This window comes from Folsomia candida, unplaced genomic scaffold, assembly GCF_002217175.1.
Source record: "Folsomia candida strain VU population unplaced genomic scaffold, ASM221717v1 Fcan01_Sc003, whole genome shotgun sequence".
Taxonomy (NCBI): domain Eukaryota; kingdom Metazoa; phylum Arthropoda; class Collembola; order Entomobryomorpha; family Isotomidae; genus Folsomia; species Folsomia candida.
This window is the reverse complement of record NW_019091195.1, coordinates 6,558,808-6,572,631: the sequence shown is the minus strand read 5'-3', so window position 1 is coordinate 6,572,631 and position 13,824 is coordinate 6,558,808. Positions and strand designations below refer to the sequence as shown.

General features: G+C 37.1%; 4 protein-coding genes and 1 pseudogene across 41 annotated transcripts; 2 read left to right on the top strand and 3 right to left on the bottom strand.

The window, feature by feature from the left end:
- Nucleotide 1: 1 nt before the first annotated feature.
- Nucleotides 2–1,210, bottom strand: LOC110846884 (33 kDa inner dynein arm light chain, axonemal). The gene is made up of 4 exons (XM_035850250.1): nucleotides 1,065–1,210; nucleotides 836–968; nucleotides 396–745; nucleotides 2–328 (listed from the first exon to the last, which is right to left on the bottom strand). Exons 1-4 carry the CDS (start codon nucleotides 1,176–1,178, stop codon nucleotides 188–190), a joined length of 738 nt encoding a protein of 245 aa, XP_035706143.1. The 5' UTR covers nucleotides 1,179–1,210; the 3' UTR covers nucleotides 2–187.
- A 476-nt stretch (nucleotides 1,211–1,686) lies between these two features.
- LOC110846883 lies at nucleotides 1,687–3,669 on the top strand (annotated as a pseudogene).
- On the bottom strand, nucleotides 3,481–5,712 carry LOC110845475 (ADP-ribosylation factor-like protein 5B). Its single transcript, XM_022091907.2, has 7 exons — nucleotides 4,932–5,712; nucleotides 4,733–4,856; nucleotides 4,525–4,609; nucleotides 4,320–4,442; nucleotides 3,988–3,999; nucleotides 3,871–3,902; nucleotides 3,481–3,795 (listed from the first exon to the last, which is right to left on the bottom strand). Exons 1-7 carry the CDS (start codon nucleotides 4,975–4,977, stop codon nucleotides 3,681–3,683), a joined length of 537 nt encoding a protein of 178 aa, XP_021947599.1. The 5' UTR covers nucleotides 4,978–5,712; the 3' UTR covers nucleotides 3,481–3,680.
- A 139-nt stretch (nucleotides 5,713–5,851) lies between these two features.
- LOC110845474 (phosphatidylinositol 4,5-bisphosphate 5-phosphatase A) lies at nucleotides 5,852–10,983 on the bottom strand. 37 transcript variants are annotated; one of them, XM_035850247.1, is made up of 7 exons: nucleotides 10,607–10,983; nucleotides 10,052–10,434; nucleotides 9,734–9,938; nucleotides 9,216–9,636; nucleotides 8,706–9,136; nucleotides 6,254–6,289; nucleotides 5,852–6,017 (listed from the first exon to the last, which is right to left on the bottom strand). In XM_035850247.1, exons 2-5 carry the CDS (start codon nucleotides 10,328–10,330, stop codon nucleotides 8,719–8,721), a joined length of 1,323 nt encoding a protein of 440 aa, XP_035706140.1. In that variant the 5' UTR covers nucleotides 10,331–10,434; nucleotides 10,607–10,983; the 3' UTR covers nucleotides 5,852–6,017; nucleotides 6,254–6,289; nucleotides 8,706–8,718. The 37 variants fall into 37 exon arrangements, 21 of the variants coding, with proteins under 21 accessions (XP_035706140.1, XP_035706132.1, XP_035706134.1 ...); XM_035850239.1 differs by having other exon boundaries at nucleotides 5,852–6,071; nucleotides 8,778–9,136; XM_035850241.1 differs by having other exon boundaries at nucleotides 5,852–6,033; nucleotides 8,778–9,136.
- A 43-nt stretch (nucleotides 10,984–11,026) lies between these two features.
- LOC110846431 (basic salivary proline-rich protein 1) lies at nucleotides 11,027–13,308 on the top strand. 2 transcript variants are annotated; one of them, XM_022093189.2, is made up of 4 exons: nucleotides 11,027–11,313; nucleotides 11,374–11,662; nucleotides 11,747–12,349; nucleotides 12,833–13,308. In XM_022093189.2, the coding sequence occupies exons 1-4, from the start codon at nucleotides 11,242–11,244 to the stop codon at nucleotides 13,246–13,248; spliced, it is 1,380 nt and encodes a 459-aa protein (XP_021948881.1). In that variant the 5' UTR covers nucleotides 11,027–11,241; the 3' UTR covers nucleotides 13,249–13,308. The 2 variants fall into 2 exon arrangements, with proteins under 2 accessions (XP_021948881.1, XP_021948880.1); XM_022093188.2 differs by having other exon boundaries at nucleotides 11,747–12,358.
- The last annotated feature ends 516 nt before the right edge of the window (nucleotides 13,309–13,824 follow it).

Sequence of the window (13,824 nt, the reverse complement as noted above, 5' to 3'; positions counted from 1 at the left end):
GTAATCTAAATTATGAAGACATTTACTCAAGATTGGATTGGTCACCCATTAAATGAGTCACACATTTGCACATATATGTTTGTACTTAGCATACTAAATATAATATCGTAATTCTGGCAAAACAACATCAATGTTTATTATCAGCATGCCAAATAAAATTTAATGTGCTTGTATGTCATAAGTGAGCTTATGTGGCCGTCGCCTCTCCCTCTTTACAGATCTTGGTATACTTCCAAATACCTCTCGTCTGCTTTATTGGGATGCTTTCATATGCCGCAATAACTGGATCAATATCATTTTCCGGATCTATCATGGCATCAATTTGTTGCTGTAAATATAATTGAACATGGATTATCTTTGGGATTGTATTTCTCCTTGACATGTGTTTTTTTAACCTTTAAAGTATTGTTGATTCTCTTCAAGAACTGAAACTCTTCATGATGACGTTTATTGGAAGATTCCCTTTCCTCCTTGGAAATCTGATCATTATTCTCAAATGTCCGAATCAAGTCCTGTTTTTCTTTCTCCAGTCGACTGACTGCAGATGCAAATTCGTCATATTTTGCGGTATACTCTTGTTTCATCGCCATGATTTCTTTTCCCACCGTTTTACGAGGATCATGGTCTCTTGCGCTTACAAACAAATCCTGATAAGCTGAAAGTGTCATCCTTAATTCATCCCTAACTCGTAAAAGAAGGAGACCACGTTCAGCTTCGGATAAGGTGACTTGACGAATTAGTTCATCTATGAATCAGTCAGTTTTCTTTAATTTTTGCTATACTGGGTATTCACATATAGAAAGTGACATGTTTATTTATGTATGAATGGATTTACCAAAACATTGCTCAGCCAGTTCTCGCCTGATAAGACATATCCCATCAGGCCTAGCTTGTCGTAGCGTTAGCTGTTCGTTTAGCAATTCATTTAGGCCACTCACATCCGCACGAGTCGCAGGTTCCTTTGAAATCTAATAAAAAGGCGTTTAGGAGACCATTTAACTACTACCATGATGTGTGCATATTTAGGTTCAAACGTTGTTAATGAATCTATGAATGCATCTCACCAATTGTTTGTATCGCTTTCCATCTTCTTCCCATTCTCGTGGTGAGACAATTGCTTCCAAAATCTGATCTTTATCAATTTGACTTAATGCAGCCTCCTTGCAAGCATGTTGCATCAATTCCAAAAGTACCGGGTCCGTGACACTACCACAGCCCCCCGACGCTTGAGCTTGTTGATCTTGTGCCTATAAAAAACCCGACACGAAGGAATTCACGTCTAATTAAATCAAGCATTTAATACATATTTGTGTGACTTCAAGTACAAGTACTGACAACACGGTTTATGAACCGGATGCTTGAGATTCCACCATCAGGCTGTAGGAGGTCAGCTTTGCCATACTTGATGAGTGAAACTTGTTGGGGTCCTGACATGGTGAGGAAATCTTTATGAACAATAAGCTGCTGTTCTTACAGCTTACTTTTATCCAATTTGGAGATTTATATTTCATGTAAGAAATTTTAGGGTTCTTTATTATAAATAACCGTATTTTATTTTGTGCATCACTTGCACAAAATTGCCTTGGAGTTAAATTTCAGTAATGAGTACTCCTAAATTGAGAATTTTCAACCAAAACTACTACTGATTTTTAGTAATAATTCTTTTTCAAAGTATGTATATTTTGTAAATACTAAATCAATACTATCCTACTCGACCAAAAAAATAGCATAATGTCTCAATTGGACAAAGTTCTTAAATTCATTGATGATAATCAACCACGATTTATTGATAACTTGAGGAAGGCCGTTGCAATAAAAAATGTATCAGCTTGGAAGGCAAGATCATTTCATACATATCTAAATCTGTGTAAAACACGTGGTATGTATATAATTTGCATGTTTCACTTAAATAGAGCCAGCCGTCAACGTTCAATCAACTTTCGAAAATGATCAATTTCGTTGAGAAGAAGCTCCTCGATTTGGGCTTTAAGGTTGAAAAGCGTAAAGTTGGACAACCGCAACAAATGGACAATGGGAAGGAAGAAGAGCTTCCGAAAGTAATTTTTGCTTCACTTGAAACGGACCTCCTCAACGACACTCTTCTCATCTACGGTCACTTGGACGTCCAACCGGCCAAACTGAGCGATGGGTGGGACTACGACCCTTTCACCCTGACAGAAGTAGGTCCAAACTTATACGGTCGAGGAACTTTCGACGATAAGGGACCTGTCTTGGGGTGGCTCCACTGCATAGAAGCATTGATCAAATGTAAGGCTAAAATCCCAGTGAACATCAAAATGGTGCTAGAATCGCTTGAAGAAGTTGGGTCCGATGGATTGGAGGATCTTCTGAAAAGAGAAAAATATGGGTTTCTGTCCAACGTGGACGCAATTGCCATTTCAGACAACTACTGGCTTGGGACAGATTATCCTTGCTTAACTTATGGGCTCCGAGGTCTTCTCTACTTTCAAATTGTAGTGGACGGAGGGAGTAAGGATTTGCACAGCGGAGTCTTTGGGGGCGCGGTGCATGAGCCAATGTGGGATCTCGTATGGATGCTTAACCAACTTGTCGATCCAAAGGGCAACATTATCATACCAGGAATAAACAAAAACGTAGAAGTCTTTAGGGCCACAGAGAAGCAGACATATTCAGAGCTGAAATTTAGTATGAATAAATTCAAAACGGAAACTGGCGTTCACAAGACACGTTTTCCAGACAAAGAAAGGACTCTGGCCCATCGATGGCGATTTCCTTCCTTGTCAATTCACGGTATTGAAGGAGCCTTCTCGGACCCTGGCGCAAAAACCGTTATTCCAAGAAGAGTCGTAGGAAAATTTTCCATTCGTATTGTCCCAAACCAACAGCCCAACGAGGTAGCACAACTTGTAAAAGATTATCTTCGCCAGAAATGGGAACAAAGGGATTCTCCCAACAAGTTCAAGTTGGAGAAATTGTCGTCGGGGAAATGGTGGAAGGAGGATGTTGGTCATGCGAATTATAAAGCCGCTGCAAATGCAATTAAGCATGTTTACCATAAGGATCCTCAGTACACAAGAGAAGGTGGCTCCATCCCAATTACGCTCGTGTTTCAAGAATTGACTAAAAAGAATGTCCTCCTTCTACCGATGGGTCAAGGTGACGATGGAGCCCACTCCCAGAATGAAAAAATTAGCAGAAACAATTTCATCAATGGAACAAAAGTTTTTGCTGCATACATCATGGGATTTGGAGATGTTGACGACAACGATGATGATGATGACGAAGCAATGTCGATAGACGATGAAGAGTAAGAATTATATACTCTGTAATAGTCTGTAATGTACATATGATTAAGGAGTGAAAGAAATATTCATCCCTCGCAAAATTAAAAATTCATAGCGATCCGTGTTATCGAAAAGAATTTGGGCAGCTAAGAAATTAATAAATTCTACTAAACTGATCAATGCAACAATAATACAATCAGACTGATACAAGAGATTTACAATTTACGAGTTTACTATTCTTAAAAAGCATTCTTAAAATGTAAAGGTTTTCACTTTAAGGATGTGGACCACATCATAATGTGTCACATAATTATAGGAAGAATTATTGTACGAAATCCATCCATTTTGAGGCAAAATACAAAATTGTTCAATAATAGCTAAACTAACAGATAGTACAATTTTATATAAGTAGTATCACTTTTTAATTAATGAAACAATCCATTCTAAGCCTGGATAAAGTCCTTCCCCTGTCAATGCACAACAAGGTTGGATTTGCCACCTTTGCTTTCGTAAAGCAGTTAAATTTAGCCTGAAAGAATACAATTAAGAAATTACACGTTTTTCTCATTATCACATCAACGGCAACCAATTAAAAATGTCTTACTCTCGGGAAATTATGGCAGGAGTGAGTGAACCCTAATAAGATAATGGATTTATATAGATCTACAATTTACTTTATTAGCATTTGTTTTCGTTCTTTAAAAATTTAAAATGGTCTTACCTTGACATCTTGCTAAAAAAATGGTAAAATAAAACAAAGATTAGGTTTATTTGAGTGTGGATTTAGAGCTGCAAAAATATTTCGGCTAGACACACTGTCTCGGAAGAGCATTATAAAAATCTGGTATGTAATTTTATGTACTTTCACTCGGCCATTCATCTGTCCTGAATTTTATGCCGAAGATTAAACAGTCACAACAAAACTAACAACTCCTACTACATCAAAAAAGTCCTTGGAATCAAATTCAATATAACGCAAATTTCTTCGTACTTTCTCCTAGGAATAGCCGATCATTGTCCAATAGAAATATATTATAATTTTACGGGTCTTACTTTGTTAGCAAATATTAAAAAGGCAGCATTGCTTAGGTCTTCATGTGCAATTAGCCTCTCCAGTTCAGCCTTGACTAAAGTTAATCTTTCAGAGTCAGTCGAATCTACCACTAGAATCACAAACTGAAAATCAGAGCAAAAAATTAGTCAGTTGATAATAAGGTATACGCAATTTGTACACTAGCTAGAGATTTGTGACGCTTACCTCTGTGTTTGTAAAATAAGTAGACCAGGATTGTCTCAGACTTTGCTGACCTCCTAAATCCCACATTAAAAAGTGAATATTCTTCCTGAAAACCAATAAAAAACATTAGCCTTACAAGGAGTAAATTAAAGTACCTCGAGGTACTAAGTGCTTTTTAGGATGATTTAATTTATTTTTTATCTATGCAATAAGTAAAGTTATTTAATACCAGGTAACTTCCTCCACATTAGATCCTATTGTCGGGCTCGTTTGCACAACTTCATGCATTAAAAACTGGTACAAAATAGTGGTCTTTCCAGCATTATCCAGTCCTAGAATTACTATCTTATGCTCTGAGAAATCACAAAATAAAGTTTAAATGAATGATTATTAAAAGAACAAATCTATATTGAAATAGAAATACTCACCTTCATTGCCAAACAATGACCAAAGTTTAGAGAAAATGATACCCATCGCTTCTGCAGCATTGGACAATACGGTACGGATAATAACGTTCTAAACTCCAGCCTACCCTCTTTGTTTGTTAAATTCCCTCGAAATAATAGAATCATGAACAACGGGAAAACCGGAACGTTTCTGACCACCTCTGATTATTGTTATTATTATAAAATATGGTAGAATGTGAAGGAAGGAACTTGAAGATGACTCGTCAATTACTTGTGTTATCGAGTGTATTGTTTACAGTAGTGTATATTGAACATCTGATTATATCTACATAATATCGCGTTGACCTTGGTTAGTACGATATGATTACTTCATACTTATTGGAGTTCAGGGATATTAAGATGTTTGGAACTGACCAGTATTGTAGTGCTATCACCACAATGACATTACTACATACGTTAAGTTAAGTATAATAATTAAAAAGAGATAAAGCACTCTTGGTGATTTGGAGAAGTAAGCAAGATTTCTCTTTTCAAAGAATTGGGCAATTCCTGCACTAATTAACTCACAATCCATTCAAATAAGAAGTAAAGTGTAACAAAAAGTAGTCAAAGGATTAAATGCAGCAGCACTAGCAGCAGAGATAGTGAGGATATGAGATGTGCTTGGTTTGTATGATGTATGATGAGAATCTGAATCCTGACAGATTGTAAAAAATCCCAGAGTTCCACTTTCACTTTTGCTGCTGATTTCTCTTTCTCTCTCGCAACTACTGTACACGCATGAATGTAAATACTATAGTATTTACATTCATGTGTACACGTTTTGGGTTTCCCAGCGCAGGGGCGCATTGACACACCACCACCGTCCACCAGCCTAAACAGTGTGCTTTCTCCACTCGCTTTCACTCATTTCATTAGATGAAAATAAGGTGAATAATGAGTTACATATTACAGTTTTATTGCCACTTTTAAATTTTCTGCTGTTTACTATAACATATTAAACAAATGCAACAGGATAAAAGGTTATCAACTTGGATAAAATTAAGTAGCAGTTATTAATACAGAGATGCTAAAATTTAACAAACATTATGCTGCATAAATGGGTACCTAATTATTAATCCAGCTGAATATAATTATTGTGGCGGTCGTTTATTGCGAGCACCATAAAAGCATAATAGTTACAAAATATTGATAGCACCGCACCATCAATCAATATTACGTAACTTATGAGACTCATCTTTTTTACAGCTAATATTGGCTTCATGGAATGTGATGTAAACTCCACATCACTATATTTTTGGTTTGTATTATTAAGTACACAATTATTTGTAGCACCGTAATACCTGTCATACAACTTGTATGATAACAAGCATCAGAGTCTGGTTAATCCGGGATTACGGATTGAGATTGGGATTGGGGATTAATTAATCCTTAATCCCAATCCTCAATCCGCAAGTTTTGACTTTTAATCCCTAATCCTCAATCCCAAAAAGTTTTGAAAAAATAATTAATCCCTAATCCTAATCCCGGAGCGCATTGATTAATCTTAATCCAAGTTTGGGATTAAAATGGGATTAAATCAGCTCCACCTGCTGAAAATTCTCAGAGACTTTGCCAGTTCTCCTTTTGTTTCAATTAAAAATATGTTTCCCATAAGTTATGGGCCATAACTATCGAAATTCCATCGTTGTATTTCACAAACAAAAATTCGATATTATTAAACAAATAGGGAAGTAATTTAATGTCTCTCCAAAACAATGGGAATTACCCTCCGAATATTTAAGAAGTTACCTAAATGGAAAGCAACCTCTTAATGCTCTAAATTTTCCCTCCCCTTAAATGGAAGTAGCCTCTCATTTTGCATATCACAAATCTGTGTAAATTTCGTATCAGTGATGGGTTTTACTACCAGAGTCCGGTTGAATATGTTCTTAAAAACCCTAACTCTTCATGTAAAATGTTTACTCAGATCCCCAACAGATGTATTTATGAAAAACATTTTTTTAATTCGTTTTGAATAGCTTAAAAATTATTCTGTTTGACTGCAAAAATGTGAAAAATAGCTTAATATTTCACACTTACAAATAACAAGCTTTCCACATGCTTTGGTTTCATATTACATTAATGAATGGAATCTTCCTGATTTTTATTTAAACCAAGTGTTTGTTGTTAACAATGATATAAGTGCGCATGGAAAGCTCATAAATGAATGGAATTATTTATGTATTGCGAATTTCTTAGATTTCTCTAAAAGAATATATCTTTTTGGAAAAATCGCTGACATATGTAAAAAAAACCTATTGAAGTCTATCAAAAAATGCACGTTTGTGGCTAAATTACTAGGCTGTATGTGCTATCCATGAGTGGTTTTTACCCTCCATATTAAATTTAAGATAAAAATAATAACTTTTAAAAACGGTACATAGTGACCCTATAGTGTCACTGGTTGCACTTTGCTCACTTGTAACTTCATATTCTTTCGTGGGAAGCGATTAGGTATTAATCGCTAATTTCACTGCGCCAAATTTCACCTTTTTAAGACAATTTTTGAAAATCGCGACTCTATAGTTAGTTCGATTTTATTGCGCTGATGAGAAAAAATCGGTGTACCATTGTACGTGTACCAGTTTTTTTAAGAATTGGTACTGTATAAAGATTCGTCTGGCAATTATAAAAGAATTTTTCGATATTGTCCTGCACCCAAAACCTGTACCAAGCGTAAGCGTGGAGGACCTGTTAAGTTCACAGCAGTTTTGAGTACCATGTGCCTTTTAAAAATGCATGCTTTTATGGAAGCCTTAACTTTAATCGTATATAAATAATACGCTTTTTACATAAAATGATAAAATTATGGCTTGTAGATATGTACATTATTTTAAGAGGTAGTTTGCCACCGAAATCCTAATTCAAAAATAACTTTAAGAGGCAGGTATCCATGAAGGGTACTTTTAAAATATTTGGAGGGTACTTCCCATTTAATTGGAGAGGCTTTAAATGCATGCCAACAAATAGTTCATGTATTTAAAAACATTTGATAAGACTTCATCTGTTAAAGTTGATTTTAGTTCACTGATGACTAAGTAAACTTATTTTATGTCACTCATCTGTACACTTCATATTCTTGTGGCCGTATAATAATAACCTAGAGTGGCCAGTGGTAATGCCCACTCATTCACACTTGAATGTTAATCAAATGGAGACTGGACTTAAGTCACTTAAGCGACAACTCACACTTTAGGTCATTATTTATATGGTCATTAGGTTATTCAAATTCAATCGCACTGTTAAGACTTATAAAACAATTTAATTAAGACATCAGAAACATTAACTAGATATAAATGTGATCGACGATAAACACGACTTTAATCCCATTCCGGGATTAAAATTGGACTAAATTAATCCTAATCCCTAATCCCATTGAATGACTTGAGAGATTTAATCCCGAGTTAATTTAATCCCTAATCTCAATCCTCAATCCCGAATTTTTTAAAATCAATCCGTAATCCTAATCATTAATCCCACTTTCGTTAATCCCAAGACTCTGACAAGCATGTGCATGCCAAATGCAATATCGTAATAAAAATTTGTGTATTGAATTGACACATTCATAAATAAAGGACGCCCAGTTATTACTAGACAATTATCTGCTAGATAATAAGGCTTTATAATATCAATTTTGTGCTAATCGTCACTTGAGAGCGCTTGCTCAGCGTATTACTGATCAGTTTACTTAGCTCGTACATGCATGTACATACATAATTTGATCTCTAGATTTGGACAGTTTTTATGAAATACACTGTATTAATATCTATAGGTCCGCACCTGCGGCCAATCCTCTGGACGCTGATTCAAAGACATTGCTCATACCATAGATGGATCGAGATGCGTGGGCAAAGTACATGAGAACGTACGAGCCGTCAAAGTTGATACTGTTTTCGGAAAATGTGACGCTGCGCTCCCCACTTGACTCATCTGTCGACACTCTACCCTCCTCTTCCGCATCAATGTGAGGCAGGGTTGCGTAGACATACGCCACATAATCATCAATGCTTGTAAAATCTGCCTTAAAAATAGCGATCCAGTCGTCCGGGGACGTTTCTAGAGTTGGAACTACTTTGAAGAACACTTTATTACTTTCTCCAGTATACCAAAGAGGAACATTGACAAAGTCGACCAGTTTAAGTGTGGTGGGTCGGAAGACACGGATTTGAAAGGATGCAGTCACACTGGAATGATCACGAATCACACAAGTTTTAGGGTTATGCAATTTGTTACGAAGTACACAAAAATAAATATGACACTTACGGACGGTGGTCGCTACATCTGAAAGGCATATGGGCCTTGTAATTATTTCCCTCGACTTTTAATGTCACGTTATCATACGCACTGGCATTCACATGGTACAGTATCCGATCAGTCCAGGCAGGTCTTCGTTTGGAATCATAGTTGTCAACTCCAGTTTCAAATTTGTACGTAGGTGGAAATGTAATTGGGAGTTCGTGGAGTTCAGAAAAAGCTTCTCCACTCATTCGAACTTGAAGTAGTTGGTCCTCTTTTAAAAGTTCTGAGCATTTTCCATTTGACACACCGTCCACAATCTCATCCGATGTCGTGTTTCCATTGAGGCGGAAATTAAAGTCTCCCATCCAGAATACGTAGTCGTGAAATAAAATATTGGACGTTTCTTGATAGGAGAAAGTTTGTCCATGAAGAATTTCTTGGTAATCTATAAATGTTTTTAACATCAATTGTATATCCGCACTGTAATCTAAGGTACTCTTTTATTCTTTTTCAATAAACTTTGCAATCGGATGATTTATTACCAGATATCCTCTCTTTGAGCATGTGGTCATGTGGGGTCAAATGACAGTTGACTATACAGAGAGAGCACCCGTGGAGCACGAGGCGGATGGAAACTGCCCCTTTGTTACCCCACATCCCCCCAAAACCCCTCCTTGTCCAAAGGGTCTCCACGTCCCGAAGGTAAACCAAGTGACTCCGTTTCAAATACAAGCTGGTCACCAATCCCTGCATAGTTGATAAAAATAGATCCTCGTTAAACTTTACGTTGCTTGTTATTAGAATATCCAATAACTTGGCTGTCACATTCGTCATGCAGAGATAATTTTATACATATGTACCTGCATGCGCAGGGTGTGGATTTTGACAAAGCTGAAAGGAGCCAATGCATCTTTCACTTTGGCCGTCCAAGGGTCATCAAACAACGTGTCCCACACCATATTCTGTGGTTGGGCCTTGACTTCTTGGAGTGCAATGATGTACATGTCTGGAATTTTGACGTAGGTGGATGTGGACGAGGAACTCGTGTCGAGCCCAAGAATTGGGCGAAAGTCATCTCCTGGTCCCGGAAACCGAGTTGCTACATTATAGGTGAGGCTATAGACGAGAAAATCTTCCATTTTGTCCCTCTGTCGCAGAATTGAGAGGAGAGTAATGACTAGTGAATCGAGGAATAATCAGTTCGTTATCTTTTTGTTACGAGAAAATAACATCCTTGAGATTGCTGAAAATTAATGAAACAATAAATTCTTAGCTTGGATTTAATGTGCACTTTTCGGTAGCAAGCTTTACTACTTGCATTGGCTTCTCATAGAAAAATAATTTACAAATTAAACGTATAATATGTGACAATGATGAAGTGGTATACATGAAATTTCACACAGGAAAACTTTTACCTTAGTCCAGTCGTCTCATGACAATGCACAATGACAATGACAGATTTTAGCAGCACTATGTGATTCTTGTGTGAAACTTGAATTTTATTGCATTTAATCTTTCCAGTGGTGAAACGACGCTATTGAAAAATCAATAATTTAATGACTCTCTATCAAAGTGCAAGTAATGACTGAAATGAAGAATATATCGGTTGCTCTGATTTCATAACCTCTCCTGCTCCGTATTACATATACTGTGAAGCACTATTACGCTCACACGAACCAGTTGTAGACCTTCAATGATAATGTCGACCCATCATCATCTCACCACCGTGATTATTATTACGCGATAAGTGGAGAACAAATGTATGGAAAATAGGCAGTGAGGTATTATTATTTCTGTGTGACTTTTAGGATTGGATTGCTCAACGCATACAAAAACGTCCTGTTTCCCAAGCTCCCCGCGAATCGCTTTGGACAGTGTTTCCATTTGATGCCATGTTCTTGGTTTTATCTAGCAAAGTTATTTTCGTCATCAATTAATTGCGTTTACGGGGGGAAGATTAGATTAGAATTGGTGTAAATCTGAAACAAGTGTGAACGGATTTAATACATAGTTTGATAGTTTGATGATTTAAAGATTCTACTGAGAGAAAATGAGCGGAAGTGGAGAAAGCTCCGGACCCTTGTTCGTCAATCCCGTAGAGAAGTTTGAAGAATCTTTCATGGTACAATTATTGATAAATTTCATTGTTTGAAATAATGCTCATGATACTTAATATTTCCAGAAATGTTTAGCATCTCTTACAAAAGAAGATACTCTAACGAATGTGGACAGGGATGAAATACGGGCAGATGTAGAGCAAGGGATTTCAAACGTGATAGAATGTGCTCGAACGGTAGAGTCGTATTTTCTCAAGAAACGGCAGGAAATATCTGCTCAAAAACCGGAACTTCAAATTAAAGATGATTCAAACGAGCTGAGGCTAGAAATGATGAGAAAGGACGAATTGCTCAAAAAGAATTATGAGAAAATTAGCCACTGGCAAAACATTTTATCGGATGTTCAAGCAGCAGGTATAAGTAATTCATTTCAAACTACTAGTAGTTTTCAATATCAAATGTAAAATAGAACTCGTGGTTTTCGTTTTTTCTGTTTAGGGAAGCAGGTCGGTAGTGGAGGTCCAGCAAATAATCCACAGCAACCAAATATTCCTCCTGGGAGCCACCCAGGAGGAGGAGCAGTAGGTGGGGGGATGAGTCAAAGTGGCCCTTTGTCTCAAGGTCCAATGTCCGTAGGCCCCCATACACCAATGTCCATATCACAAGGACCTCATACCCCCATGTCAATATCCCAAGGGCCTCATACACCCATGTCAATATCCCAAGGGCCTCATACACCCATGTCAATATCCCAAGGGCCTCATACACCCATGTCAATATCCCAAGGGCCTCATACACCCATGTCAATATCCCAAGGGCCTCATACACCCATGTCAATATCCCAAGGGCCTCATACACCCATGTCGCAGGGACCCATGACACCCACAGGAGGAGGAGGAAGGCCGAATACGCCGGGGTCAGGTAGGCCCCAAACACCTGGTGGGATGGGGGCATCACGGATGCAAAATGCGAATATTGGTTATTCGCCATCTGTACATCAGCAGTCTATCGGATCTCCGCAGTTGGGCCCAGGAGGAGGTCACGGTATGGGAGGAGGTGGTGGGCCAGGACTCCAAGGTCCTTTAGCTTATCTTGAAAAAAGTGCGTCAGGTATTGGAATGAGTGATAATAGGTGAAGGGTAAATAAAATCTGGAGCATGTGTGTATTGTATGCATGATTTTATGTAAGTCAAGTAAGGAGGTCACTGGTTTCTTGTATCCTGCATAATTAACAATTCAGCTCGTAAGTTACACAAACATTCATCCTAAGATGATCATCTATGGTATTTTAAATGGGAACTTCTTTTATCGGTGTGATGTGTAAATTGTCGACGACATTACATCAATATTAATTTAATACGTGTTTTACTTCTTATTTTATATTATTATTACGTTGTGGCCTGTCAGAAAATCTATTAAATGTTGTCTATTTATCCTCAGCCTGCTGTATGTACCTGTACTTTTAATGTTTGTCCGTACCTATAATTATTGGTACATTTTAAACAATAAACTATCTTTTTTGCATAAAAGAAACATATATGTAAAAGTTTTTCTACTGCATCAAAATTATTTATATTTTAAAAGATTCTAGGGGAAAAGGAGGGCGACCTAAAGGCAGTGGTCAGGGAAAAAGTCAACAAATCGCTACATGTTCTACTTGGGGGCCGTTTCTAAGTCCAACCACTCCTCCTGGTCCTGGTCCTTCAAAGAATAAATCTAAGACACCAAAAGTTTCTCAGCCCCGAAAGCCAAGGGCCAAAAAATCAGATAATGTTAACAATCTGCAACCTGAAAAGAAACAGAGTCGACGACCCAAAAGTGAAGGAGCTCTCAAGGACAAGGTCGCCGTCGAGACGTCATCAACTCCGAGTGATGCTGTTGTGAATGTGACCATCGTTCCAGACCCACCAAAGCCAAAACGTAAGAGAAAGGCAAAAGGTGCTGTGACAGATGAAGAAGATACGAGTATTGTTAAACCTAAACGATCCAGAAAAAAGTAATTACTAGAAATTGTAATTGAATAAAAAATGCATTTTCATGCGACCAAGTATTTAATTCAACGATTGCCTTAAAATAATTTGATTGATTTGTTTTTACTTATGAGAAATTATCCTTGAAATTCATACATATCGTGCATATGTTGTCGTAAAATAATAATGCAGAACCAATATTTCCAGCTTTCAGGTAAAATCAAACGATCTCAAGTTAAGGTTGTACATTGCATATGTAAAATATAGGCTAAATGCATAGCTTGTTAAGTTGGTATAATACATACATAAGTAATATAAACTTGCTATTACTTGCTGGTAAATTGGTGTTGGTTTGTAATACACACCAACTAAATCGTATACTAAATCTTGTGACTTCACACTAATTTACAATTCATAACGAATATTGAATACAACTCATTAGCTTGGATATAATGTGGGTACAGTCTTCTGTTTCCAGGTCATGTTAGAGCGATAATACTTCGAAGTATGCATACATAGGTAATATACGTATGCGTTCGCTTGTGTATGTGTGCACATTTTACTAATATCGATCTATCTGCAATTTTCATATCACGTTTAATCTTA